This window comes from Pteronotus mesoamericanus, unplaced genomic scaffold (assembly GCF_021234165.1).
Source record: "Pteronotus mesoamericanus isolate MK-2021 breed Mesoamerican mustached bat unplaced genomic scaffold, CSHL_Meso_final contig_2, whole genome shotgun sequence".
Taxonomy (NCBI): domain Eukaryota; kingdom Metazoa; phylum Chordata; class Mammalia; order Chiroptera; family Mormoopidae; genus Pteronotus; species Pteronotus mesoamericanus.
The window spans coordinates 15,307,665-15,334,863 of record NW_026555084.1 but is presented as its reverse complement, the minus strand read 5'-3'; the positions used below and the strand labels follow the sequence as shown (position 1 = coordinate 15,334,863).

The following is a 27,199-nucleotide window of genomic DNA, read 5'->3' as shown; positions in this document are numbered from 1 at the left end:
CTGGCTCTCTTGAGACGCAAAGAACCAGAGACCAGCTGTGTTAATGTTGTTAGTTTAATGCTGACAGCGGCATATCCCGCAGCGTGACTGTTAGTTACGATGAGTCAACTTGGGGAAGTGCGTGCTGCTTGCTTGGTGTGGCCAGCCACACGGGTCCCCTGCCTTCCAGTTCAGGATGACGGGGGGACTGGGTAGAACACCCCAAACTTTTAGCTGCCACCTGGCTCATTATAGCAGTACCAGATCCAGGGTGGGATGGGGGCTGTGGAGAGAAAACTAGAGGGCAGAGGCTCGGGGATACAGTTAAATGCTTACAGAGGAGCCACCCCGCTCCAAAGGTCTCAGCCTGGTGTCTCCTCTGGGCATCTGTCTGCTCGTGCTGCTCCATTTGGTTGCAGGGAGAGGGAGGTGAGTCCCTCCACTCTAAGGCCCAGGAGCATTGTTTTCTTGATGTTGGGACAGCTCCTGGGGACTTCCCAACACAAGGTGTAAAACTAGTCCATTTACATTGGGACAGGAGAGGGGTAGAGGAGGGGTTCCTGGAAATGGGAACAAGGTTAAGAGGGTGTGCCGGGGGTTCTCCCAGTTGGCATAGCGAACGTGCAGCCGCAGCGTTGAGAACAGTGGGAGGGGAAGGGCTCAGCCCCAGCCCCTGACTGGCAGTGATGACCCAGGCTCTGGAAGTGGGGTCCTCTCTGATCTCTCATGGGTCCCCACATCCTGAGTTTCAGAGCTGGGCTGGGCTGTTGAGTGAAATGACCAGAGCAGAGTCTGTGTTCTCCCTGTGGAGCCCCATCCACGGAGGAGTTGAAGCTCAGGAGGGACAGTGCTTCCTGCCGTCACCTCAGCAGAACTGGTAGTTGTTAGGCTGCAGCAAGGGCTGGGCTATGTCCCCCTGCTCACAGCAGGCCAGCTGCTCGCTAGAGCTCTCCTGCTCGCCGCCGCCGCCACTGCTGCTGCCGCCACTGTCGCTGCTGCCACTGCTGGGCAGATTAGCATAGTCCTGAAGGAAGGAGAGGCCAAGAGATGGTCAGTGCTGACTGGTCAGGTCCAGCCCGGCCTGCCGTAGCCGCCCCCTGCCCCAAGCCTGGCCACGCTCACCTGCTCTCTGCCGTCCACTTGGGCCTGTTCCTGAAGGAGGAGGCAGATTTGCTGGAAGGTGGGCCTGTGGGTGGGCTCCAGGGACCAGCATGCCTGCATGATGCTATATCTGAGACAGGACAGAGGTTGCCCGTGGGTCTGGGGATCATTTCACGTGCTCGTGCCCTGCAGAGTCCTACCCAGCAGAGGTCCCAAAACCTAGTCATGGTGAGCTTAGCACAAGACCTGAGCTCAGACCTTGGCATGTGTTCTGACTTAACCCTCCCAGTGGCCCTTGGAGAAAGGTCTTCCTCTCACCCGTTGTGATAACTGTGGGGAGAAACTCAGATGCTGTTGTGCTTTATCTCCTAGAACAAGAGGGGCTTTCTTGCTACCTGCAGGTAGGTTAGAGAGATAGGCTGAGAGAATGTGTAATGGATTGGCTGTAGTAAAAAACTAGAGTGGAGAGTGGTCTGCAGGGGCTGAGGGGCTGGTGAGCCAGCTGAGTGGGTCCGCCTGGGCAGAGAAAGCCCGGGTGGGCGCAGGGGTGGGCTGTGTTGACAGACGGGCTGGAGAAAGGCAGTGGGTAACCTCATGGTCCGCAGGCCTGTGGACAGGCTGTGGTGAAGGAAGGGAGCCAGTGAACGGCTCACTTGCGGTGGGCTGGCTGTGGTGAGGTGTCACGCGGCAGTGTCTGGCCGACGCCACAGATCACCGGCACAGGAGAAATGAGAGATTCCTTCCTTGAGGTCATGGTAACAGAGTCTGGGTTAGAAATCTATCATCCAAGTTAGGACTGCCCAGTTAAGAGTCCTCCAAGAACATCTACGCTGCCTGGAAAACCAGAGGTAACTGCGAACTCTGTAAAGGGGACTTGTTATTTAGTCCAGTGTGGAGAGATGAAGCCTGGCCCTGGATACTGTGGACAGGGAAGGATGGGTCATATGCCTTTCCGTCCCTTTCAACCGGAGTCAGGGTGTCCTCCCTCCCTGGGGCCTTTTCCTTACATGTTCTTTGGAGCAAACGCAGGCTGAGCCATTTGATATCCATCCTTGACCAGTTTGTAGAACTTGCTGTTCACCAGAATGCCAGGGTAGGGGTTCAGCCCTGCAAAGGCCAAGGTGATACATGCTCAGTGCTCCCTTCCCCATCTCCACTCCACACATCTTAGCAAGGTTGAGGTTCCACAATAGAACAGCAGCTCCTCTTAGTGCTTACTATGGACTGGGTACTGCAAAAGGGCTAAGTTCAGGAGGCTGAGAGCCATCACCCAGCCTCATCACGCCACACAGTTCTAGCCCAGGCTTTAGAACAGGAGGTTCTTAGAGGAATGCACTGAAGGTCTAAGCCCAAGTCCTTGTGCCCAGCATGCCAGAAGTAGGAGAGACGTCTTCAAGGATTCCGGTGTTCGGACAAGGGGAAACGGCATCCTAGGAAGCAGCAACTGCACAAGCAGGCAGATGGAACAGCCCAGGGGGGATGGAGTGCCTGTCAGGATGCAGGCACTGCCCTGCCCATGCTGGAGCTGTGACACGTGGTTTAAGACATTTTGCATATCCATTCCACCAGCCCTTGCTCTGCTGTGGGCACCGAACGCCCATGACTTAGCATCCTCCTTGAGTTATAGACACTGCGGGTAACCAAGCACAAGTCAGCCACCCGGCCAGCCACTCACCAAGTGAGAAGATCTCCCAGAGGAGGATGCCATAGGACCAGACGTCGCTCTGAACTGTGTACACACAGTCGAAGATGCTCTCGGGAGCCATCCACTTCACGGGCAGGCGGGCCTGCACAGCAGACCCCAGTCACCTTGGTCCCTGGCCCACTGCCCTCTCCCCAGCCTGGCCCATGCCCTTCCAGCACTCACGTTGCCCTTGACGATGTAATTGGAATCATTCATGATGTCTCTGGCCAGTCCAAAGTCCCCAATTTTGGCCACACGGCCGCTGGTCAGTAGCACATTTCGGGCAGCCACGTCCCGATGGATGCACTGAGGGGAAGTGGGTCAGGGTTAGTCCCAGCCCCTCTCCAACCTGAGCCCAAAGTTCAGAAGAAGCAACCAGGGCCTCAGAAGACCTCAGAGGTCCTCCGTGAGGGAGTGGGCATCAGTTTTGGTTCTGAACCTGACTCCTGTCCCTCCCTGCTACCAGGGCCCAGGCCCTGAAAAAATGTAATGTGGTCAGACAATTGAGTGTTCAGAAACCACCCTCCCTCTGGCCCTTTGGCCCTTAGCAGCAGCTGACCTAGAGCTGGATGCTCTGCTCGGGCCCAGAAGCAGTGAGTCCTGGCGCTGTGAGCCATCGTGGGCCCACGTCGGCTTCTAATAACAGCAGCCATTTTCAGGGCCTTACCATGGCAGGCCCTCCCCTAAGCATCTGCGCACATTGTAATCCTGTTTTGCCCACAACCCTGCGATTGTGCCCACTTGTATCAATGTAGAGACCAAGACTCAGAGTTTCAAAATTGTTCAAAGTGACAGCAAGTGGCAGAGTCAGCAATCAAATTTGACTCCGAAGTTGTGCTCTAAGGAGGACAGTCACTGATCCCACTCCAAGGCACTTCTGGGCTGAATATCGTACATGTCATCTCACACATAGCCTCACAGCTAAGGGAGGTTCCATCATCATCCCCATGAGATCGTGTGCTTCACACCATTGACGGTTGTGTTCACACAGCCTGTTTTTGGGAGTGGTTGCACCACAGTCTGCTGCGCCCCGGGGCCTCCCGGAGGGGCTCCCAGCTCTCTCCCACTCCCCCCAAAGCTCTTTGAGGCAGCAGCCCGTTTGCTTTCCAGCACTGTGGCTCTGCTCCTGCCCCTTCAGGCTCCCTTTCCTCCCCTTCACCCTCCCTCCTCCAGCCTTGTGGGGGTTCAGTGCCCCCCCAGGTGACTGCCTGGGGGACCTGGTTCCCAACTCACATTCTTGGAAGCGAGGAAGGCCATGCCCTGGGCCACCTGGCCTGAGAAGTGAAGCAGGTCCTGCAGCTCCAGTGGCCATTCATCTTTGTCCAGGTCTGGTGGGGGGTGGGGAGGTATCAGGGCAACCCGCTGCACCCTTGCCGTTCCCTGCCCAGCCCCCAGCAGCCCGGTTCCTCACCTTGCTCAGAGGAGTCACTTGAAGTGGAAACAGGCCTCATCTCCACATAGGTGTCCATGCCCTGGCTGGAGAAGCCACTGTCCCTGCACAGGAGAGAGGACCGAGGGCCAGTCAGGCCCCATCACCACTGCCCAGCTCAGGCCTTAGTCTCCAGCCACTTGGCAGAGAAGGGAAGGGACCTTGGGGTCAACTTGAACATTCTCTGACACGAAACCCGTGCCACATTATGTCTGAGTGATCATTGGTCTCTGGCCATCCTGTGAGCGAGCTGACACCTATTCTCTGTGGGCAGCTCTGTCTTTTAGAAAGTCCTTCGCCATCTGTAACACCAGTCTGCCCCTGGGATTTTCCTCCTGGTCCTTGCTCTGCCCCCGAGGGCTGCAGAGAAGTGGTTTCCCTGTTCCCCATAACAGCCCTGCAGAGATCTGAGCATATTCCGGGGCCCCTTCTTTGAGCCCTCTGTCTAGACAGTGGCTCTTACCCCTGGCTTCACATGAACATCGTCTGGGGAGCTTTAAACATGCCGCGTGCCCAGACCACCTCAGAAACTCGAGGGGCCAAACTCGGTCACCAGACTTTTCATTCTCTCCAGGCAATCAATCCCAGCGTGCTGCCAGAGGTGAGACCTGCTGGTCTAGAATAGTGCTGCTTAAACTGTAATTCGTGGGCCTAGACTCACCTGGGGTATCTTCTGCAAATGCAGGCTGTGATTCAGCAGGTCTGGGTGGGCCTGAGACTGTGTATTTCTGACAGCTCTCTTGTGATGCCTATGAACTCATGCTTTGGGTGACAGGCAAGTTTGAAAAGCGCTGCTCTAGAATGAATAGCCACTGCTGCTTCTAATCCAACCAGATGAACTCTGGGCTGCTCACCCTCCTACTCCCTCTGCAGTAGAGATGTGCACCCTGACAATGTCCATGCTCAAGTGTTCCCCCAAAGAGAACCTAGTATTTCATTTATGGGCTGGCCATAGGGCAAAACCAACGCCTCCCTTGGTCTAGAAACTATATCCCTATTAATGTAGCCTGGGATCCTATTGGCAGGGTGGGTTCACATGCCATTTGCTCCTTGAGTCACCCCACTCCGTGAATCCTTTCCCCACCTGCAGATTTGAGGATGAAAGCTAATACTTTAGTTTGGTTCTCATTTTGATTGGATCTGGCCTGAGGTCCCAGCCTGCAGAGGCTCAGTGTCAGAGGGGAATCAGAATCAGAAGAGGAAGTAGGTAGGTCCTGCCAGCCCCCATGTTCAAAAACACTGGATGGAATGACGTAGCCTCCTTCCCCTTCTGCCTGCCCAGGCTTAGCAGCGGACAGTGGCTAGGATAGGAGCCCAATGTGTACCCTTCTTCTTCTGACTCTGTTCCAGTCCCCAGCAGCCTGGTCCTGGGGCCCCCAGACCCGAAGACAGACTTCCAGGGGAGCACAGGAGTCAAAAGAGCCATCTGCGGCCGAGGCTCCTCCTCTGTCCCTGACTCATGTGTGACATGAAACTGGCCACTTCCTCTCCCTGGTTCCCCATGTGGCTCTGTCCATCTGCCTCTGCATGGCTTCCAGGAATCCCAGCATTACAGAATAAAAGGGAAGGAAAGACCTTCAGAAGGTCATCCTCCTCATGGCTTGCCTGGTAAACAGACCCGAGAGGGACCTGGCTGTCATGCTGTTTTGCCGCCTTTCACCCAACAACCCACAGGCTGTCCCCACTTCTTCATGGTGATGGGGAGACCTGCCACTGGCTATTCCCAACTGCAGTGGGATTCCTGCAGTTCCTGGCAGCACATGCTGCAGGTGAAGCAGGGTGATTATCCCCAATAGCAGCTGCCTCTGGCTAAGGCCCTGAACAGTCTTGGTTGATCTTGTATATATTTTAAAGTGAGGATTTATTAACATCTGTCTCCAGCAGATTATAAGATGCCCATTGTTGCATCAGTGTTTCCAGAAAATAGTAGGTATTCAAATACTGGACAAGGAGAATAATTAGAAAAACTGAGCTGCTTCTCTCCCTGTGGCGCAGATGGGAATGTGAGGGCCAACACCCTGAGCTGGTTTTGGGGACAGACCTGGGACCCCACCTGCCAGCTGTAGCCTCCTCCCCGTTCCTGGCCAGGGTACTACCTGCGGGCATATTTCTTTTCCAGGTGGATGTTCTTGTAGCCAGGATCCTGGCCTGGACTCAGGCTGGGTCCCAGCATGGCCTCAGCCTTCTTTCGCAGAAAGTTGAGCAGGTCACCATAGCAACAGTATTCAGTGATGACCAGGACAGGGCCTAGAGAGCCAAGAGAGTGGGGTGAGTGTACCCCTTAACCCACTCCCCATGTGAACAGGAACATGGGGTAGGTTCCATGAGGCACCCTACTGGGACATAGAGCCCCATCTGTCTAAAGCAGAGGAATGTCACGCCCCCCTCCCCACAACAACAAAAAAATGTAGCTAAAGAAGTCTTTCCCCAAAGGAAATCTATAGCCGCTTCATAAAGGTCAAAGCTCCTATAGAAGATGGGGTGCACTTGGAGTCCCAGCAGGCCCTGGGGCACCCCTGTGGTGGCCGTGGTGAGTGTCCAAGTGTCTTTGGGTGGGGGCTTCACTCCAGACCCACAGAATCCAGCTGCCCAGGGGTCTGCCCTGTTAGCTCCCTCTCCAGGTGACTGACCGATGCCCGCTGGTGTGTGAGAGCCACTGCTCAGAGCTCCCAGAACCATCTGCCATGCACGAGCAGTCTGACCAGTTCAGGCATGTGGAATTTAAAGGACCTGAGACAGGATCCTACCTTCACGTGGAGGAGATGGGAAGTAGAAGGTGGACTGAGGTGGCCCTGGGGCCCTCAGACACCGGAGAGACCCCCAGACCATGCCAGGGGCCCCTGTGCCCGCCAGCGCCCCTCACCTCCATGGGTGCAGGCTCCCAGAAGGTTGACTATGTTCTCATGCTGGCCCAGGTGGCTCATGATCTTCAGCTCCGACATGAGGGCCTCTTTCTCATCGGCATGAGCCGTGGCTGGGGGAGGAACCGCAGGCCCCACAGATGGGGAGAGAGCAAGAGGACATGGAGAGCCATGCAGGAAGATAGGAGACACCGGGGAGCAGGCAGGGGTGCCCAGAGCCCCAAAGCAATCAGGGTCCGAAAGAGGGAGAAGAAGAAATGTGGATACACCAGGGGGCGGTAGGGGGAGAGAGAGAGGAGAGATGGCCAGTCACCAAGCTGGTCTCAGGTGGCAGGAAGCCAAGCTGTGGCCAGGCTGTGTGGCCCAGGGTAGCCTATGTGTACCCTAGCCTCTTTGTGTACCCCAGCTCAGCCAGAAGCCCCTCTGCACCCAGGAGTTATGGGGATCTGGCAGCTCACAAAGGGATCCAGGGGTCCTCACCGCCAATCCCAGCCTCCGTCCCCCAGACTCTAACGGACCAAAAATGTGAGTGATGCCTCTTGTGACAACAGGGCAGACCCCCCGAAGCATGTACCACCTCCCACCGGCTCCCCTAAATTCCCCAGGCCCCTTCCCCTCACTCACATTTCAGCATCTTCACAGCCACCTTCAAGACAGCATCCTCCTTGCCCAGACCAAAGGCCGTGGCCTCTACCACCTTCCCAAAGGCTCCGGCTCCAAGGGTCTTACCTGCCGAACATAGGGGCTCCTTAGTTCCCTGGGCACCAAAGGGCCCTTTCTCTAAGGGCCACCAGCTCCCTGCAGCCCATGCTGCCCTGTGACAGGGGGGCCTGGTGGGCTTCGATCCCCTCTCACCGAACTGCAGGTTGTTTCGGGGGAACTCCCACTTCTCATTGTAGGGCAGCTGGGTGGGGTCAATGAACGTGTAATTGTTGCCCTCGTAGCTCTCAATGATCTTCCAGCGCACCTGATACTTGGGCTTCTGCAGAGGGAGAGGGAGGAAGCAGGTGGCAGCCAGGCCAGGCAGGATCTTGGATCTCAATCCGACCCCTGAGGGCAGGGGGAGTGGGCAGTTTCGTGGCCCTCAGCAGGAAGAGGCAACGTGTGGCCCGAGATCTGCTGAGAGTGGCCGTGTCTTCTCACGCCCATGGCACTGAGAGTCCAGTCCCTTCCTGGCTTGGCCTCAACGGTGTGACTGTTCCTGCTGCGAACCTCAGGTCCCCTACCTGTGTATTCGACCACTTGGACAGGGTCACCCGTGAGGGCCTGGATAGCTCTGACAGTTTAGGGAATTCCTGAGCTGGGAGACAGGGCAGTGCTTGAGATCTGTCCGTCTTTCCTCTCATCCAAATATTGCTTGGTTGTTTTTTTTTCCAATTGCAGGGAGTTTATCATCTCAACCATTTTGAGTGTGCAGTTCAGTATTGCTGAGTACGTTCACCTTCTTGTGCAACCAATGTCCAGAACCCTTCATCTTGCAAAACTGAAACTCCACGCTCTTTAAACTCCCCTACCCACTTCTGCCCAAGCCCCTGGCCACCACCATTCCACTTGCCTCATGAATCTGACTACTCATTTAAGTGGAACCATGCAGTATTCGTGCTTTTGTGACTGGCCTGTTTCGCTTAGCAGACTGCCGTCAAGGTTCATCCACACTGGAGCATGGGACAGAACCTCCTTCCTTTTTGAGTCTAAGTAATATTCCCTTCCAAACAGTTCACGGAGCACCTCCCTGTGCCAGGCACCGCTGATGCAGAATTGAACAAGGCAAAGTCCCTGCCCCCATGGGACCTGCATTCCAGAGGCTAAGACAGGCATTTCCCTCAAATAAGCAAATAGACTTGTGGATAATGGGATAGCGAGATGGGTACAACTGAAGATAAGTCGGGGACAGCCCCTGAGGGGCTGAGGAGGAGCCAGTGTGTGACCTGGGAGGGAGCACTTTGCAAGCTCAGTGAACAGAGAAGAGGCGGCTTGGGGCGGGGGGGGGGGGGGGGTGGTCCTGGCCAGTTTGAGTGACTGCAAGGTGGGTGTGGCTTGAGGGGAACAGCGAAGATTCCAGAGTCTGGAAGGTCTTGAGGGCCGAGAGAAGAGGCTCTGCCCACAAGAGAGGGAGTGTCTGGAGGACCTGAGTTCTTGGCTTTACCTGCTGTTACCGACCACCAGCTGGAGCAGAGGTTCGGTGGCCTCTCTCTTTCCTGCCCAGCTGTTGAGGGACATCCTGCCAGGGCCTGCCCATGAGAAGTGCTGATGGAAGATGGCATTTAGGGGGAAAGTGGAAGCGGGGCCGGAGGGGGCCGTGAGGACACTGAGGCCTTGGGTCAGCAGTCCAACCCTCTTTCCTGTCAGTGCCCTTGGGGACCAGCTGGGCTGCGCTTTGCAGCTGGGCTCCTTCGTGGGCACCCAGCTTGGGGGGAGCGGCAGGGGGTATGAGTTGGGAAGGAGGATGGCCTGTGGCTGGGAGCCTCGCTGGGTTAAGAGACAGGACTCCAAGTAGCCATGGCGAAGAACTTCCCACAGGTGGTAGTTTGGGAGAAAAGAGTACATTTAGAGGTGAGAGAGAGCTTCCGGGTTCTGCTTGGACAGGGAGACTACAGGTGAACTTAAACACACCCATGTTGGGGCTTAGGAGGAAAGTGTGAAATGGGACAGAGGGATTTTTTTCTTTCCTTCCCTCCCTCCCTCCTGTCCTTCGTTCTTTCCTTCCTTCCTTCTTTCCTTCCTTCCAGAAAGAGAGATATCGATTTGTTAATCCACATATTTATGCATTCATTGGTTGATTCTTGTGCCCTGACCAGGGATCGAACCTGCAACCTTGGCATAACCAACCGAGCTACTCAGCCGGGGCAAGGAGGGACTTTCTGAGCCTCAGAGATTCAAACCCTGCATATGGTGCTTTTCCAGCCCAAAAGGCAGGGACAGAGCCACGAGGGGATTCTTTGACCCCCACCCCTCAGGCCACTTCCATCTCCAGGCTTCTGTGGCCAAGGCCTGTTTGTCTCCTCACCACTTCTCCTTCCTCTGTCTTCCGCAGCTGAGTCTGAGTCAGCCCCCTCCCCACGGCCGCCCCCAGCCAGGCAGGGGATGCTGGAGAAAGGGAGGGGGGTGGGTGGAAGGAGGAAGAGGTTATCTGGCTGGAATCTCAGATCTCCCGATGCCAGACTCTACCTGGAGGAGAAGGCCGCTTTCTCCAGCCTGCCTCAGGCGCCTTCCCGCCTCTTCCTGGCAAGCGGCTCCCAGCTCAGCCCCTACACACCCAGCCTTTGCCATCCCTGGGAAGGGCTCACAGATCCTCCCGGGGGCTTCTACCCAGAGGCCTCTCCTCTGAAGGAGAACAGTTACAGGAAAGCCTGGATGGGCCGCCTCAGGTCAGATTTCCTAATGACAGTGGTAGTAATAGTACAAATAGCAGCAAGAGCTTCTCCGCACTTCCTGTGACCAGGGTGCCGGCTGCACGCTCATGGTGCATCATCTCATTGATTCCTCACCACAGGCCCCGGACCTGTGCCCTCCCCCGACTTCACCCCGACTCTTCCTTGGCAACCAAGGTGAGCAGGAGACCTCAAAGTCCCTGCAACCCTCCCCACTAGGCCTGCTGGCTCTAGGCGGTGGACGTTCCCTGCCTCAGGAAGGGAGAGCCCTCAGTATTCCCAGATACACCCTCCTGTCCCTCCCTAGTTTGTCCCTGGTCCCCACAGCTCAGTTCTGACCCCTAGAATCCCAGCCTCTCCGTGGCCTCCCCATCCCCTGCCTCACCCTTTCCTCCCTGTGTCCCCCCTCGTCCCTGCCTGCTGACTCCTGCCCTTTCTCTTCCCCCTTAGCCCCTGGCCACCCTGTGGTCTCTCTGGGGCCAGAAAGGTGATGACTCAGCCTGAGGCAAAAACAACTCTTCCTCCAGACGGGGCCACCCTCACCCGGGGCCTCGGCAGTGAGGACTGACCAGGCTCAGTCCCAGGGGAGGAGCGAGTCTCAGAACTCCAGGTGGCAGGAGAACTGGACTACAGGCCCTGGGACAGGGGCATGACTATCTTGACCCCTCCAGGTCTTGTCCTCCATGGGCTCTCCTCCTTCCCTTGACCCTGAGTGGGCTCGGGGGGCCGTTGAATTTCCTGGATGGGAAATGAGGGGACTGGGAGCACATGTCCCAAAAGTGGTCCTCTATGGAGAGAGAGGGTAAGATGCCCCTAAACGACAGCTGGCCAAAGGGGCCGGAAGCCCGAGGCAGGGGGCTGGAAGGGCACTGGGCGCTTCTCCAGAATCCCTGCAGTCTGTCCTGGGCCCAGGAGGCAGCTCCGCAGGGCACGGGGAGGCGGCTCTCAGCTCCATAGGAAGAACTTAGTGAGTCAGAGCTGCCTGGAGGAGGAAGGGGTGGCCACAAGCGTGGTGAGGTCCTGTCCCTGGAGGTGGGCGAGCAGGGCCCAGCACCGCTTTGGGTGTGTAGATGCCCCACTGCATGAGCTAACTTGGGCTCCCAGCCAACTTCCTCCTGGGATGAGGCTGTGCAGCTTCTACTCTGAGCGCTGTCTGTGCCCAGCACCCTGCGGAGTCCTCTGCCTGCCTGATGTTGTGAATCCTTAAGACAGCCTGGTGGGGCAGCTGCCGTGAGGAACCCCATTTGATGGATGGAGAAAACAGAGGCTTAGAGACACCAATTTTTCCAGAGCCCAATAGCTGGAGACAGGCAGAAGAAGGATTCGGACCCAGATCCGTCTAACTCACAGCCCTTGGCTCTTAAACCACACCATCAGCAGGCTCATGGAATGTCAGATTTCCCCCATGGTACAAGTGGGGAAACTGAGGCCCAGAGAGAACACTGAGTCATCAAGGTCATATGGCAAAACAGTGTCGGAGATGGACCCAGATCCCCAAAGTCTTGACCCGGGGCCCCGGTTGTCTGGGGCTGTACTCCGAGCTGGGTGCTGGCATGAGCATAAAGCGCCAAACCCATGGGGCCCGGGGGTGCCCCCACATCCCATCCACCGAGCCTATCTACTTCAAGTCCTCTTCTCACACTAAAAACCCCAAGGTAGGTGTGGGGAAGAAGTTATTCACCCCTAAATCATATCACTACTTGTTCAAACCCACTAACAACCCTCAGCCTACAGGACGAGGTCCAACCCCTGAAGTCCCCAACCTGCCCCTACCTGCCTCCTTTTCTAGGTGCTACTATATCCAGAGCCCACCTTGGTCTTCTCCCACCCTCTACACACATCGCCCTCTCCCCCACAGAGACCCCTTCCCTGAGGCTGGTCTCTCCTTGCTGCACCCTCCGCCACCCATGCCATGTCACCACCTCCAAGCAGCCTCCCTCCCCCACAGGCAGAAGAGAGGCCTCCACTGCTGGCCCCCACCACCCCCTGGCCTGGCCCTGCCAGCGTCTGATCACACTGGACACCATCTTTTGTGTAGGGAGACACTGAGGCCCTGTGGTGGAGGCCGTAGATCTGGTGTGGGGGGTGCCCAGAAGCCTTGGGCCGGTTCTTCAACCTTCTTGAGCCTCAGTTTCCTTATTGTAAAATGCTGCTGCTATAAGTCTCTGCCTCCGGTTGTTGTGAGGATAAAATGATTCAATGTTTTGCATGGTGGTTAAAACCATGGCTTTTTTAAAACCTGCCTCTGCACTGACCAGCTGTAGACCAAGGCAACTGTCTCCACCTTTCGGAACCTCAGCTTCCAACTCTGTAAATGGGGTTAGCGATACTGTCTACATGCCGTGGCTGCGGAAGGCACTAAGTGAGAGGGTGTAGGCAACACAATTTATAAAACAATGCCCCTAAAATCGCTATTATGGGTTGTGCACTCAAAGTGACAGGCAGCTCACTACTGTCAGCGTGCAATAAATGGTAGCTTTGAATAATCATGTTCAATAACAAAGAGGCTGATGACGGTCAGGCCTCCCTCTTCTGTGGGACAACATGCTACCTGAGGGTGAGACACAGGCCTGGCCTGTGCTGTCCTCTCTGTGCGCCCATGAGCCGCTGGCTGGGACCGGACCCCATGCTCCGCTCTCCCAGAACCCACACCTGTGGCCAGAGCATCCCTCACCCTCACTTTTCTGGTCAATTGATTCTCAACCGTGTCCTGCGCCAGACAGTGAACTGTGAGGGCAGAGCCTCAGACGCTCTGAGTTTTGGCCCTCCCAGGACCTCGCCCACGTTGGCATACAGTAGGCGCCTACTACAGAGCCATTGGCTGAATGACTGGCTGACAAAATGAGGGGGCATTGTGGGGCTAAAGGGGGAACTGCGTGGCCTGGCCGTGCTGCCTCGGGGTCCAGCGCCTTCGGGGTCTGGCTGTCCCACCCTGCCCAGGCTCACCTGCTTGTACTTGTACAGAAGCAGCAAGAGCAGCAGCAGCAGCAAGGCCATGATGGACATGCAGGCCACCAGCACAGGTGTGAAGAGGGACTCATCAGGGGACTGTATGGAATATCCTGGAAGGGGGGTTGCAGAGGAGTAAGTCACAGAGAGGCCTCTGGGTTCCCCACCCCCACTGAGAACTGGCCAGTGCATGGCCAGGAACACAGTTGGCACTCAGTAAATGCCTTGACTGAATGAAGTGCCCTCACACCCAGAAACCCCCAGAGCCTCAGGGAGCCTTCCCACAGATCCTTCCACAGCCAGGGGCAGGGAGGACAGACGCTTCTGCCCTGCTTGTGCCCAGCCGCAAACCCTACCAGAAGCACAGCCTTCCGGGGAGCCCCTCAGGCCACACGGTGCTACCCTGCTGGGGAGGGAGCCCTCTGCAGCAGCCTGGCCTGCTGCCCAGCTGTGCCGTGCACACCCCCACCGTGACGGGTTCACCGCCCTCACCGCCCACGCTGCCGGGCAGCCGTAACAGGGATCTTCTGGACCTGAGACAGGAACCCGCCTTCCTGGCCTTCCCTGCTGCTTCCCTGAGTTCCCTCTGGAACCACGCGGCCCGTCCGGCTGAAAGCCAGGCTCACGGCCCCTGGGTCTCCTCTTCCCAGGTCACTTACCCTAGTTTGCTCAATGAGTTTTGAAATACATAATTTGCATCACCTTGCCCAGGTCAAGAGCATGGATCTGAGGCCCAGTCTCACCTCTGCTATTGAGGAGCTGTGTGACATTGAACCTGTGACTTCTCCCTAAGCCTCAGGCTCATCATCTCCAAAGTCAAAGGAAAGTAGTACTAACCTCCTAGGAAGGGGTCAGTTCATTGAGACAATGCCTGGCACAGTGAGACTGGGAGCAGCCACAGCCACTGCCCGTGGAGTGGGGCCCTGGCAGCGGTTGCTCCAAGGCCAGCAGTTGGGGCCCCCGAGTGGCCACCTCTGAGCCAGACAGAGGCTCCCCTTCTGTCCTCTCTGGGCCCAGAGAGCCTTGCTAGGCCTGGGTGCTAAGACCTGCTTGCCGGCAGCCCCAGGTGCTGTGGGCATGGAGAGCCGCACAGAGCCTTTGTGCAACGCAGAGAAAGGCACCCCTTCTTCTCACAGGTGCAGCCTCAGTCAGTAGTGTCCAGGGCTGGACAGTGGTCCCCAAATGGTAAGACAGCATCTCTGGCAGGAAAGGACTCAGGGAGGGGTGACGGAGGCCCCCAAGGCTGGCCCCGGGGCGGACTTGGACCACGCTGTTGCCTGTCTTCCTCACCAGACTCTAAGCTCCATGGGGGGCTCGCTCCCCTGCATCGAGGGAGCACCTGGGGCACAGCAGACGCCAAACATATACTGTATTTTGCTGTGTATAATGCACACCCCACGTTTTGGGCCTAAACTTTCAGGGAAAATATTTTTCGTTTTAATTCAATTTATTTATTTATATTCAGGTAATTGTTTTTTGTACTATAAAGGAGTTTTAGCATATTGGGGTACACTTTTAACGCATAAGCGTTATTAGGGTATACCTTTAACGCATAAGCGTGCATAAAAGAATTAAAAACATTTATATAGGCACGGAATTAGCACTACCCATGTATAATGTGCATCCTTATTTTTCCCTCAAAAATTTGGGTGAAAAAAATACACATGATACAAGGCAAAATGCAGTATTTGTGAATTAACGCATGAGTTCAAGTGCAGGGTTTGAGCAGAGGGGCCAGGTAGGCTGTGCCCGTTTCTGGCGGCTTTTCTCTCTGGATGCCTGCTTCCCCTCCACTCTTCTCTGCTACCCCTGATCCTGAGGGATCCAGACTCCCCCGTCTGGCTGCTTCAGAAGATCTTTGTTCAGGAGGAGCCTGGAGTGGGACCCACAGAGGTGGGACTCGGTTCAGCTGGGATAAGCTCCACGTTTTAGAACTCTGGGCCCCTCCCATCCTGGCCTGGAGTGGAGGACCAAGGCTCACCTACAGAGATGGGCTGGAAGGCGTCAGAGCTGTTCCCCGCACTGTTGTGGGCCCTGCATTCATACGTCCTGTTGTGTTCCAAGGTCCCAATGACTAGCACGCTCTGGACAGTCACCTCATGGAAGGGCTCCTGGCTCAGGACCTTGGGGTGTGGGTCCTCGGAGACGAGCAGCACTTGGGACTCCTCACATCTGGAAAGAACAGAATGTGGTTCAGAGTTTCAGGGTGCCCAGCCCCTCATTCCCAGTGAGGAAGGTGAGAGGAGCCCACTTACCTGTTGGTATGGCCCCTGCACTGCACCCAAGTCACATTGGGCTGGGGGTACCCAGAGGCATCGCAGATCATGGCACCTGAGCCATTGACGGAGTTCTTCCACGTGACCCTTACCTTCGGAGGGTCTGAGAAGGAAAGGAGGAGCCGAAGAGGACGGGATCAGCTCAGAGGCCCTTGTGCCCTCGCCTGACCACCTCACACTGAGCTTCCCCTCCCCCAACCTCTCCCAGCCTGTCTCTCCAGGACCCCGTATCCGCAGCCCCCGCTCCATCACTCACATCGAAGGGTGAGCTCGAATGTCAGGGCATCCTCGCCTCCGGCGTTTCTGGCCAGTAAGGAGTAGCGGCCGGCCTCAGAGGCCTTCAGGCGAGGCAGGGAGAGGGTGGAGGTGTACCTGCGTGGGAGGAGCAGGACGTCTGTGGGGAGCCCAGATGTGGTCCCCACCAGGACAGCGGGCTCAGACAGCCACCCCAACAGGCTTTGTTTTATTTTTGGTCAATATACTCGATAAAGTGTCCAGGACACAAAGGCCTTGACGGAGCCAGGAACCCAGGCGGGGTGCCAATGAGACAGGGGAAGACCACCAAGCCGGCTTTCTTAATTGGCTGTCTTATCTGTAAAGCAGTTTTGTCCTGAGGCTTAGTAGAGATGAGGTCTGTAAAATGCTGATGCTGGTAGGCACATCACAGGCCCCCTGAATGTACCTGCTTCGAGCACCGTAGCTGGGCTAAGCCATCGCAGCTGAAAACACTCGCACCCAGGTCAGCTGCCATCCCTAAAGCGACAGCCTCACTCAGTGGGACTATAGGAGGAATGAGAAGCAGGATGTGGCCATGGGGCTATAGAGACCAGGGGTCACGCCAGGTCCTGGTGCTGCCAGTTCTTAGCTGTGCAACCTTAGACAAGGACTGAACCTCTCTGATCCTTCTCTTCCTTTTCTGAGAGGATGATACTGATGAAAATTAATTCACAGACTTGGCCTGAGGATTAAAGGGCCATGTATTCAGAATGCTTGACACACTGACTCGTGGCAGCACTCAACTTAACAGTGCCCTTTAGTACAGAAGAGGCTGGAAACAAAGGCAAACAACAAGCTATTCTCAGCTGATCCCAGGTAATTTTTTCTATTCTTTTCTTACTCTCTATTTGAAAATTTATCCATAATGAGCACATATTGCTTAGGTAGTGAAAAAGTTTTTTTAAAAATAAATGCTAGCAGCCCTGGCCAGTGCGGCTCACTTGGTTGGAGTGTCATTCTGTGAACCGAAAGGCCACCAGTTCGATTCCCGATCAGGGCACATGCCTGGGTTGCAGGTTTGGTCCCCGGTCGGGGTGTGTACAAGAGGCAACCAATCGATGTTTCTCTCTAGCAGTGATGTTTCTCTCCCTCCCTTCTCTGAAATCAATAAGCATGTCCTCAGGTAAGAATTTAAAAAAGAAAAGAAAAGAAAAGAAAAAAGTAAATTACCAGCTCTTCTTTGTAAGTGCCTGCAGCTACCACCGGCCTGAAATGCGTGGCGTTCAGAGGGCAACCTCAGCCAGACCTTTGGCACACAGACCCTCTCTTCCTCTCAACACGTATCGATTTTTGTAGTAACTAACATTTACCCCTTAAACTGAAAGAATTTAACTTCTGCGGGTGCCTCAAAGTCACCCTTACGAACACACCATCACGTGAGCTAAGTTTGACGTATGTTGGGCGCGCAGGCTTGTGTGCCTTGTGACGACTGGCCCTCGGTGACTGTGTTTAAGGGTTCTCCCTGCTTCCTTTCTGCAACGTCCCTGTTGCTTACAGATCCCCGAAATCTGTCCATTAACCCCCTCTCAGGGGTCTGCAGACTCCAGATCCAGAACTTCTGCTTTAGGTGAGAGGAAGCTAGAAATGCTGGCCAGAAAGGATAGTGGAACTGGGAGGAGGAAGATGGGGACAAGGGGACAGACAGCCTTGAAGATTCTTTTGATTGACGAACAAGAGTCCAGGAGCCAATGAGGCCTGGGCTTTGGGAGCTAGAAAGAGAACCCTAGAGAGTCTGAAACTGGGAAGGTGTTTAAGGGATTATCTAGCCCAGGGCTAATACACAGATCTGCTCTCCTGAGCCAGCCGTGATGGGAACACTGTCTGGAGACTGTGTTGAGAAAGACTCTGAGGCTGCGTCTCAACTCTGCAGAAAGCAGCTTAGGGACATCTGTCATGGGGGGCGGGGAGCATTGTCACACACACAAACCTTGTACTTGCTGTCCTTGATCAGACTGCATGCTCTCATTCAAACAGATCAGGGTAAAGCAATTATTGCTTTAACCCCTTTTGTTGTTAAAGAGCATCAGTGTTCCCCTTAAGGAGGGAACTCATGTTTAGAAAGCGACCTCTACCTCATTAGACCACTTTGGATGGGAAAACAAGACCCTGAGGATATAGTCCAGGAGGAGACAGAAAAATAAATTCCTAAAATGTTGCGCATGTGGGAAAAGCAGGATTCTGAGAGAAGATGCAGTCAGATAGCATTTTATGAGAAGAGTTGAAGCCTGTTGAAGAGTGACTGGTGAGAAATTCTCCGGACTGGGCAGCCACAGGCCTTTAAAGAATTTTTGGGTGTATCTGTAATTGGGTGGCTTGAATTCCCTCCACCCCATCCCCAAACCTGTGTGAGTGGCAGACACGCTGTGCCATCGTTATTAGGAACGTGTCTAGGAATGGAACTCATGGGGCGTTGTCCTCTACATTCGGATTGGCCACGAAAGAGGAGAATGAGCGAGATTGAGAGTTCTTGGATAGCCATGAAGACGCACACCGCCAAGAAATGGTGGAATTCTTGAGGGCATTTCCCAAGGATGTGGGACAGAGGGAGACGCACATTTGACCTACATCTCAAACAGAGGACTGAGATCAAAGTTCTACATAGTGAGGGAAAGTGAGACCCAGAAAGGGGAAGGGACTTGCTCCAGGCCACGTAGCAAGGTTCAGATATGACCCCAGGGTCCTGACTCCTGGCTGAAGCCTTTCCCCTCCGGCTGTGGGGCTATGCAGGTGGGAGCTGGTAGTTGGTACCTGTATGAACCCTTGACGGTGACAAAATCGAGCTTGGGCTGGTGGTCAGAGAAGGGCCCCTCATAGGTCCAGTTCAAGCCTTGTAGATCTGGGTAGGCCTCCACTATGACTTGGAGGTTGAGCTTCTCACCCACAGCCACCTCCTGGAGGAGGTTCTGCTTAGAGGTCAAGTTCAAGTAGGCACTCTCTGGAAAGCAGAACACACAGAGACCTGGCATTAGTGGGATGATGTCCTGGTTGGTTTGTTCATTTGTTCATCCACGCATTGATCCAGTTGTTCAGCTGGACCCTCCTGCATGGGTACAGTCGGCCAGGCCCACAGTCCCCAACCTGAACCCATGCTTGCCCGCTGACATCTCTCCACCACCCACCACAGAAGCCAGGGCTCCAAATTTTTCTCCTCACTGAGTTCCCGGGAGAACATGGGAAAATTCCTACCCTCCTTGATGCCTTTACCTCCTTATTTGCCTAATTAAGAGTCTGAATATAACTGTGATTATAACTCTTTGAAAAATATTTACCAAAAAATTCTGGGGTTTTTTTTTTTTCCCCTCACATGCCCCTACCCATTTCCCTTTCTTCTGATAATAGTTCAGTCAATGTGGCCTCCACATCCCGGTCTAAAGTGAGCATGTGACTCAGGCCAACCAATCAGAGTAATGCATCCCCTTCAGACCAGTGATTGGTTTGGAGTAGGCATGTGAGTCCATGAGTCCTGACACTTATTTCCATGACTTTTTGTTTTGGAAATCTGGGAAAAGAGAAGACCTCATTTTACTGGGGCATTCATGCCTGGTGCTGCTGGGAGTTCCACAAAAAAAATGTACAGCTGAGAATTGCAAAGGAACAGATTCTTGTTCACATGATCTGGACACCTAGATCCAACTGTACCTGAAGCTCATATCCATGGGCTTTTCAGCAATAAGGCCAAAAAAACACTCTTTTGATTAGGTCAGTTTGAGTTGGTTTCTGTTACCTGTACCCAAAAGGGTCATAACTAGTTTCTTCTAATTAAATCTTGCATAAATTAAAATGAGGCTACTCTGGGGGTCTGAGGAGGAATGAAGAGCAGAAGAGTGGTGGAGCCCCAGAGGCCCTAAGTACTCTCAGCGTTTCCAGGACACCCCGCACTTCCCCCATGATTGCACTAGATTGGTCCATGTGTTTACATTTCATGAGTGTCCAAGGAAGGAAGGAAGGAAGGAAGTCCAGTAGGGAGCTACTGGATATCGATCCCAAAACAGAATAAAACAATGCTAAACAGAATTGCAACAATGCACTGTAAGAGCTCTAGGATAGAGAGGGGTGTTCCGGGAAGGCTCGCTGAGAAGTGGCTCCCTAGCCAGGCCTAGCGAAGGGGATTCTAGCCAAGATATTCTTCACAGTGTCTTCTTCTCTGCCATCAGCTCCCTCCATCTCAGTCCCCTGATGCACCTCCCTCACCCCAGGGTCCCAGCCCACCCTCCCCCACCATCCTGATGCTCACCTACTACCCGGAAGACCATGGAGGTGGAGTGGATGCCCTGGGTGTTGGTGGCTATGCAGGAGTAGTTGCCAGCATCCTGGGAGCCTACTTGATCGAGGTTGAGGGTGAGGACTTTTTTGTAACGGCCATCATGGAAGTCAGCGTGTGACGGGATTGTGAGCTGCGGCCAGAAGAAACGGAAGTGGTAGACAAATGTTGTTTAGGAAGTAGAGAGATTTGGGTTCAAATCCTCATCCTTTATGGATTATTATCTTTTTTTCTTTGGGCAAGGGCCCAATCTCTGGGTCTCAGTTTCTCTACCTGTAAAATGGGACTAATACTAGCTCCCTGCTTCTAGGGCTGCCGTGAAGAGTAAATGAGATGTTGCACGCAAATGGCTGTGCCTGGCATGCAGCAGGCACCATGGGAGGGGACAGGTTCCTCAGAAGCAGCCTAATTCCTTTTCCTCCTGGGGATACTCCATCGTCCTCCCTCTCTCCCAGAGAAAAGTCTTTCTGAAATAGCCCTTATATCCCTGGGCTTCAAAGGTGGCCTAGGAACCCCTTGCTAAGTCAGAAGTGAGCTGACATCTGGTTCTTGTCTACAGGCTGGGGCAAAGGTCATGGGTCAAAGGGGTAGAGTACCACCTCCCCTACCCGCCCCCATGAGCCTCAGCGGCATGAGTCTGAGCTCTGGTCACCAGCTACTGATGGCCAGTGAGCGCCCAAGCGAGTCCACTCCCCTCTTTGGACCTGGGCCATGCTCTCAGCCCAGAGAGCCAGCTTACGGTGGGGCTGGGGGCTCCATCCCACAGGGCCTGACGTAGTGGGAAGATAGGCAGACATCTCCCTGCTGTCTCCCTGGGGACCGACCTGGGTGTTTCCTCGTTGGAGGTAGACATCAAACATGACATCAACGTCACTGGCTGAGCACACAATCCGGGCAGCCTCTCCTTGAATCCGCACCAGCTCTGCAGGTTCCAGTGTCACATTCGGGGGCCCAGGGACAACTGAGGCCAGGGGAAGAGACCCATGAACATCCAGGCCAAAGCTATTGCTCTGCTCCCCGCCGGGGACCAGGGCCCTCCCGCACGTTCCCATCCCAGATCCTGGAAAGCACCCTTGATGCTTCCTTCCCCCTCCCCCAACCCTGGCAAGTCTTGTCTCCTAAATAGACCCTGAAAAGTCCACTTCCCGCCACCACACCACCTCTCCCCAGTCTCACCGCAGTTCCCTGCTCTGGCCCCTGCAACTGCCCCCTGGAAGGCCTCCCTGCTTCCCCCCGACCCCTCCACCATCTGGACTCCTCACAGCAGCCAAAGGGAGCACATTTAAGAAGGGAAATTGATCATGCTTTTCTCCCGTGCCAATATCCAGGGGCTTCTCATCGCTCTCAGAATAAAGGTCAAAGTCCTTCCCACTTCCCCAGGCCCTGTCACCGACCACCTGGACCCTGCCACCCTACACTCCCAGCGCTGCCGCTACATTGGCCCTCCCACCGCAGGCCCTTGTGCTTGCCCGGCCCTCCTGGGAAGCTCTGTCTCCCACACTTTGAATGGGTACCTGTTCTCACCCCTCAGACCTTTAGTTCAACATTCTTCAGAGAGGGCTTCTGTGACCAGCTAACCTCTCCCGCCCCCTGCCCAAACACACACACATCGAGCTTTCTCTGGCTGGGTTTCTTGTTCGTCACAACTGGTCTCCAGCTGCTAGCCCAGTGCCTGATACGTAGTAGGCACTGAATTAATATCTGTGTCTGTTGCTGTTGGTGAAAGATAACCTAATCCAGTTTCCCAAGGTCCAGAGTCACTAAAGGACATATCCAAGGTCACTGAAAGCGTCATGACAGAACCAGGGTCTGGGACAGCCCAGGCTCTGCAAGATGAAGCTTAGGGAAAGTGCCCTAATGATTTCCTCTGCCCACTGAGTGGGGTCCTTTGACTTCCTGGGCACGTTTTATTGCCTCAAGCTCAGGGACCTGATTCCTGTGTCCTTATTCACATCGGTCCTTCTGCAAACTAGAATCCCGCCTACAAGCCCAGCAGGTGCACGAGGGAAAAGGAGGGAGGCTGTGCCACCACTCCCCCACCCAGTTCAAGCTGTCCCACCTGCCCCCCACCACCTCCCTGTCACTTGGCTCACCACCCCTCCTTCATGGGCCTCGTGCCCAACACCAGGCTGGCGCTGAGTGGGAAATGCATGTCCAAGGATGCGGGAGAGCTTCAGGCCCTCCTTCCGTTCCTGAAACATCGGAGCCTCTTCCCACCTGTGTCCCCTGCTGAAATATATCTTTGAGGACCACCTCCTTTTCATCATTCACATTTCCGCTCAAATAAAGTGTCCCCACATGCTTTATTCCATCACCTTGTTTAATGGTTTTCCTAGCATGTTTCATGAAGAAGAGCTGATTCTGCCCACTGAGTTATTCAACATGGTCTGTCTCCCTACCTGACATACCTTGCTTGTCTTGCCGCAGTAGGTGCCCCATAGGAGACTGGGGCATGAAAAAGGAAGAAGTGAAAGGAGGGGACACCCGCTGCCTCCCATCAGGACCGGGCCCAGCCACCACTAGCCTGGCTGCCAGCTCTTCGTCCCTGCCCTCCACACCTGGCCTGCCCCACCCTGCCCCACGCACCTTTCTGCACTTTAAGACGGATGCCGAGCGTAGTCACCATCCTGCCGCCTACTCGAACGCGGCATTCGTAATCCTGACCCTCAACGTACTTGGCCTGGTGGATCGTGAAGCCGTGCTGGGGTGAGAAGGAGTACTTGGTTTTGCTCATGACAGGCCGATTGCGCACTCGCCCCAGCGAGACGCCGGGCTCCAGCGCCGGGTCAGTGAGCAGGCAGGGCAGCAGGGCGTCCTGACCCTCTGGCACCGTCACTTCCTCAGCTAGCAAATTCCAGGGCCGAGCAGGATCTAAGGTCCAGGGGGATATAGGGTTACAACTGTCCTCCCTCTTCCAGGACGAGTGGTCTCTGGACATTGGTGACAGGAAGGCTCAGAGACACAGATCATTTGCCTGAGGTCACACAATACCAGGGAAGCTCAGTTGATGCTTCAGAGCCGGGGCCTCAGAGCCAAGTCCAGCCCTATTCCTCGATGCTGTGTGATCTTGGGCAAATTACCCAGCCCCTCTGAGCCTCTGAAAAATGAGCGTAAGTATGGAACCAACCTCAGAGGGTTATGGTGAGGACTGCATTAAATTAGAAGCACTGCCGTAGATCCTTGTTCATGGCAGGCACTCCATAAATGCGGAGATGCTTTATTATGATGGGGAATATTAAGGCCCAGCCCTCCTGCCCATTCCTCTTGGGAGCAAGCCCAGTGTCCTCACCTTTGACGTAGAGGTGAATGCTGGCGCTGCCCCCCAGGGGATCTCCGGGCTCAGTGCAGCGATAGGTCCCCGTGTTTTGGAAAGTGGCATTGTTTGTGGTCAGGATACTGCCGGAGACATCAGCCTCCAGGGTCCAGAAGGGGAAGGAGGTGGGGCCACCCCATTCCACGCTGCCATTGCCCACACATCGCAGGGCCACCTTCGTGCCTGGCGTCACGACCAGCTCAGTGACATCGGGTTCTATCACCGGGGCCCCTTGAGCTGGTGGAGAGAAGACAGCAGACAGAAGTGAGGCCCAAGGTGACGCTCCCTGGGCCATTCCGTGCCTCCGAGATGGGCGCTACCCTGGCAGGGTTGGTGCTGGCATTGGGGTTCAGCTGTGACTTGCAGGGTCACCTTGAACAAGCCCCTGCCCCTCTGTGGGCATTTGCTCAGCCCCCGCCCCAAGTCTGCCCGGGAATAGACCGACGTCTCTGGTGCTCGCGTGGCCTTTCACCAGCCACAGCCCCCCGGGCTCCCGGCTGTGACTGCATCATTCTTCTCCCAGGGGTGGGCTTCCTCAGCCTCCTGAGGTGAGCTGCAGACTCAGGGCCAAAGTGGGGCCTGTCTCAAAGGAGGGGGGCTCAAACAAGGAAAGGAGGAGACAGACGAACGACGTTCGTGGCCAAGTCCTCTCACTGAATGCATGTGGGGACGAAGAAGAGGTTTGGACCTTGGCCCAGCAGAATTAAAAAGGTTCTAATTCTCCTGTCGTGCCCACTCCCACCATGGATGTCGGGTCTGTAAACCCACCATGGGCCGTTGGGTTTGTAGGTGGGGAAACTGAGGCACAGAGCTTCTGACCCATCCCAGGGGTCTCAGTTTCCCCACCTATAAAACGGGGATAATAATTGTACCCGTTTATTGGGATGTCAGGAGGTTTAAATGCATGGGAAGCCTTTAGAATGTCACCTGTCACCAAGTAAATAGTAAGAGTTAGCCATTACATTTACTATCTACCCCGACGTCCCAGCACTGTTGTGTGTACGGGAGAGCCAATCTCTTTTAAGGAAAATTTTCTTGAAGGAGAAAAGAGAACTTAAAACCTGCGTCAGGCCATCCGGGAAGAAGGCCCGTTGCCTCTGCAGGGTCAGCATTTCTCCAGGGCCTAAAATAGGGGCAAAGGAGGGAAGTGAGAGCCGATTCGAGGCCTTGGAGGGGCTGCCAGGCGCCGTGGCTTGGGCCGGCGGAAACACATTGCTGGTGCCCGGCCGGGCCCCCGGTTTCCGCTCTGCCTGTGGCCCTTCTCCCTGGGATGCTCTCACTTCTGCTTCCTGACCCTCCCAGCCACTGTCCCGTCTCTGGCAGAGAGACTCGGGAGAAGCAATGCCACCTGCTGGGCATCAGAAAACCCCTGGCTGCGGGGCCTGGTTCTGCCACTGATTCCCGGCGAGGGCAACCCTGTGGCTCTGAGGACGAGGCCGAGGACAGTCCAGCCCTGGGGGGATCCGGGCTTCCCCACCGTCCTGCACACAAGCTCCTTAAACGGCTTTATCCACGTCTGCACCCACCTTTGATCCCTGACTCAGAAAAATCTGCTCTGTCCAGTGACTTCAGGAGGGTTTCATTTATGGTTTGATTCGGTGCTCGTCAGAGGTGTGCAGCCCCTCTGCCTGAGCTCCAAAGGACTGGGTCACTGGGGGACACTGCCCAGGCTGACCCCCGGGGAGCGTAGCCCTCCCATACCCTGCGTTCTGTGGGGAGAGGCAGCGTGGCTCCTGGCAGGCTGTCTGTCCCATCCCAGCAGCAGCAACGCTGGCCCTGGGCTGGCGGGTTGTTGCAGGGAGCAGCCTGGCCCATGCGGTTGGTTATATGTGAGTCTGAAACCTGGTTCTGCCTTACAGGCTGGGTAGGTGCCATCCCCTCTCCGACCGGGGAGGATTCTTGTCTCAGGCAAGAGCTCCTGCCCGGGCTCTACTTCCATTGCTGCATTTCTAACATCCCTTCTGGGCTTGACATTCTGATAGCTAAAGCTGGTAACCTTTATTGGTCAGAGTCTGTGGCTGCAACATCTGGGATCGCGGATTCTGTGTTCCTCTTCTGCACCCACCTGGTCCCACAGGCATCCCTCCCTTCTCCTCCCCTGCCCAGTCCCCCTGGTCCATGCTGTGGCCTCCTGGAAATGTGGTCAGAGAGAGGCGCCTGCCCTGCTTTGTCCTACGCTGTTGTCCCAGACATTCACGCAGAACAGAGCTGACGCCCTCAACTTCCGCCCCCCGTTGCCTTCGGGCAGCCTGGCCGTCCCGCAGCCGGAAGGAAAGGCCTGCTCAGGCCCCGTCCTCCCCCCAGGCTGGAGGCCAAGGCATGGTGGACAAGGACCAAAGCCCCCCTCTGCACCTGTCCAGGTTTTACCCTCTCATCTCAGCTCCCCAATTCTCCCAAACCTCCTTTCCTCCCACTTACCCGACAGACCCCTTCATCACCAGCTCCCAGGATGTCCCTCAACCTTGACTCCTCTCCCCTAGGAAACACACACTGCACACCGCAGCCTAGGACACAGCCCCTCCTCAGTCCGGGGTCTTCGGAAGCCTCTTCTCCTCCAGGGTGCACTGACTCTGTCCCCCAACTCCCTCACAGTAGCCCCCCATCCCTGCTCACTCGCCTCGTATCTCTTCTCCCGACCCTTTACCCAAGACTCCCACAGAAGGACTGCTGCCCCTTTGGGCCTTTCCAACTCAGGTTCTGCCTCCAGTCAGCGAGCCACAGGCTGGCGGAGCTGGCAGAGCTGGCAGGGGCTCTGTTGTGTAGATCTGGACCAGCAGCCTTGGCATCTCTTAGGAGCTTATTAGAAACGCAGAGCCACAGGTTGCACCTGAAACCTACTGAGTCCAAAACTGTTGTAACAAGATCCTCCGGTAATTTGTATGCACAGTAAAGTTTGAAAAGCTTCGCTTTCGTCTAGCCGATCGTTGCCCCCAACACCTGCCATTGAATAGATGTGGACACTGCTTGTTCAGGACACACAGCTTGTCAACTGAGCTGGGACTGATCCATAGCCCTGGACAGGCTGCTTCCACCCCTTCATCACATCTCCAAAACGAATGGCCACAAAGCTGCAGTCCAAGCTGGGGACACGGGAGCACAGAGAGTAGGTATACACGGTGCGGAGCTGGGGTTCAGAGTTCTTCCACAGGGGCCCTCTCTGTCACATCACCCCCTACCCCCACCCAGGGCCCTCAGTTCTGCTCTTACCTTGCCAAGCTGTGGCCACCAGCAAGGCCAGCAGAGGCCCCGGGTCCATGGCTTCTGTGGTGAGGTGACAGGCTGCAGGGTGGGCATGCACTGGGCTCCAGCTGCTCGCTCTGGAGGGACCAGGAATGCTGGCTGGACCTGTTCGCTCTGCACTCCACCCACTATTTGTCTTGTTTCCCTCTTCTTCCTCCTCCTCCTCCTCCTCCTCCTTGGGCTGATCCCCTTCTTCCCCTTTTAGCAGGGCAAGATAACCACAGAATTTGGAAATCTTAGGTCTTCAGAAGAAAACAAAGCCATGACCCCCAGGGGGAGGGGTTGGAGTCAGGGGCAGGGCCAGCCTGAGCCTGAGGGGGCTGGCGGGGTTTGGGGCTCTCCAAACGGCCCTGGAAGAAGAGACACCCTCAAGATAAGAAGTCAGTCAGTAGCACAAATGGGTATTTTCAGAGTGGCCAGGTGCCTCTGGCTAAGCCAAAAGGGAGGTTAGGTTGGTCT

General features: G+C 55.4%; 1 protein-coding gene across 1 annotated transcript; it reads right to left on the bottom strand.

Moving 5' to 3' along the window:
• Positions 1 to 64: 64 nt before the first annotated feature.
• Positions 65 to 26,853, bottom strand: CSF1R (colony stimulating factor 1 receptor). The gene is made up of 21 exons (XM_054568187.1): positions 26,708 to 26,853; positions 23,477 to 23,737; positions 22,774 to 23,058; positions 21,012 to 21,148; positions 20,161 to 20,320; positions 18,675 to 18,861; positions 15,907 to 16,022; positions 15,630 to 15,753; positions 15,356 to 15,546; positions 13,372 to 13,487; positions 7,910 to 8,036; positions 7,679 to 7,783; positions 7,057 to 7,167; positions 6,290 to 6,440; positions 4,176 to 4,258; positions 3,998 to 4,092; positions 2,948 to 3,070; positions 2,756 to 2,867; positions 2,088 to 2,187; positions 1,102 to 1,210; positions 65 to 1,003 (listed from the first exon to the last, which is right to left on the bottom strand). Exons 1-21 carry the CDS (start codon positions 26,754 to 26,756, stop codon positions 845 to 847), a joined length of 2,901 nt encoding a protein of 966 aa, XP_054424162.1. The 5' UTR covers positions 26,757 to 26,853; the 3' UTR covers positions 65 to 844.
• Positions 26,854 to 27,199: the final 346 nt, after the last annotated feature.

Coding starts and splice junctions, on each gene's coding strand:
- CSF1R (XM_054568187.1), bottom strand. CDS start 26,756: ATGGACCCGGGGCCTCTGCTGGCCTTGCTGGTGGCCACAGCTTGGCAA. Junction 21,149..22,773: donor CCGTCTTAAAGTGCAGAAAG/GTGCGTGGGGCA, acceptor CCCTGGCCTCAG/TTGTCCCTGGGCCCCCGAAT. Junction 1,004..1,101: donor AAGTGGACGGCAGAGAGCAG/GTGAGCGTGGCC, acceptor TCCTTCCTTCAG/GACTATGCTAATCTGCCCAG.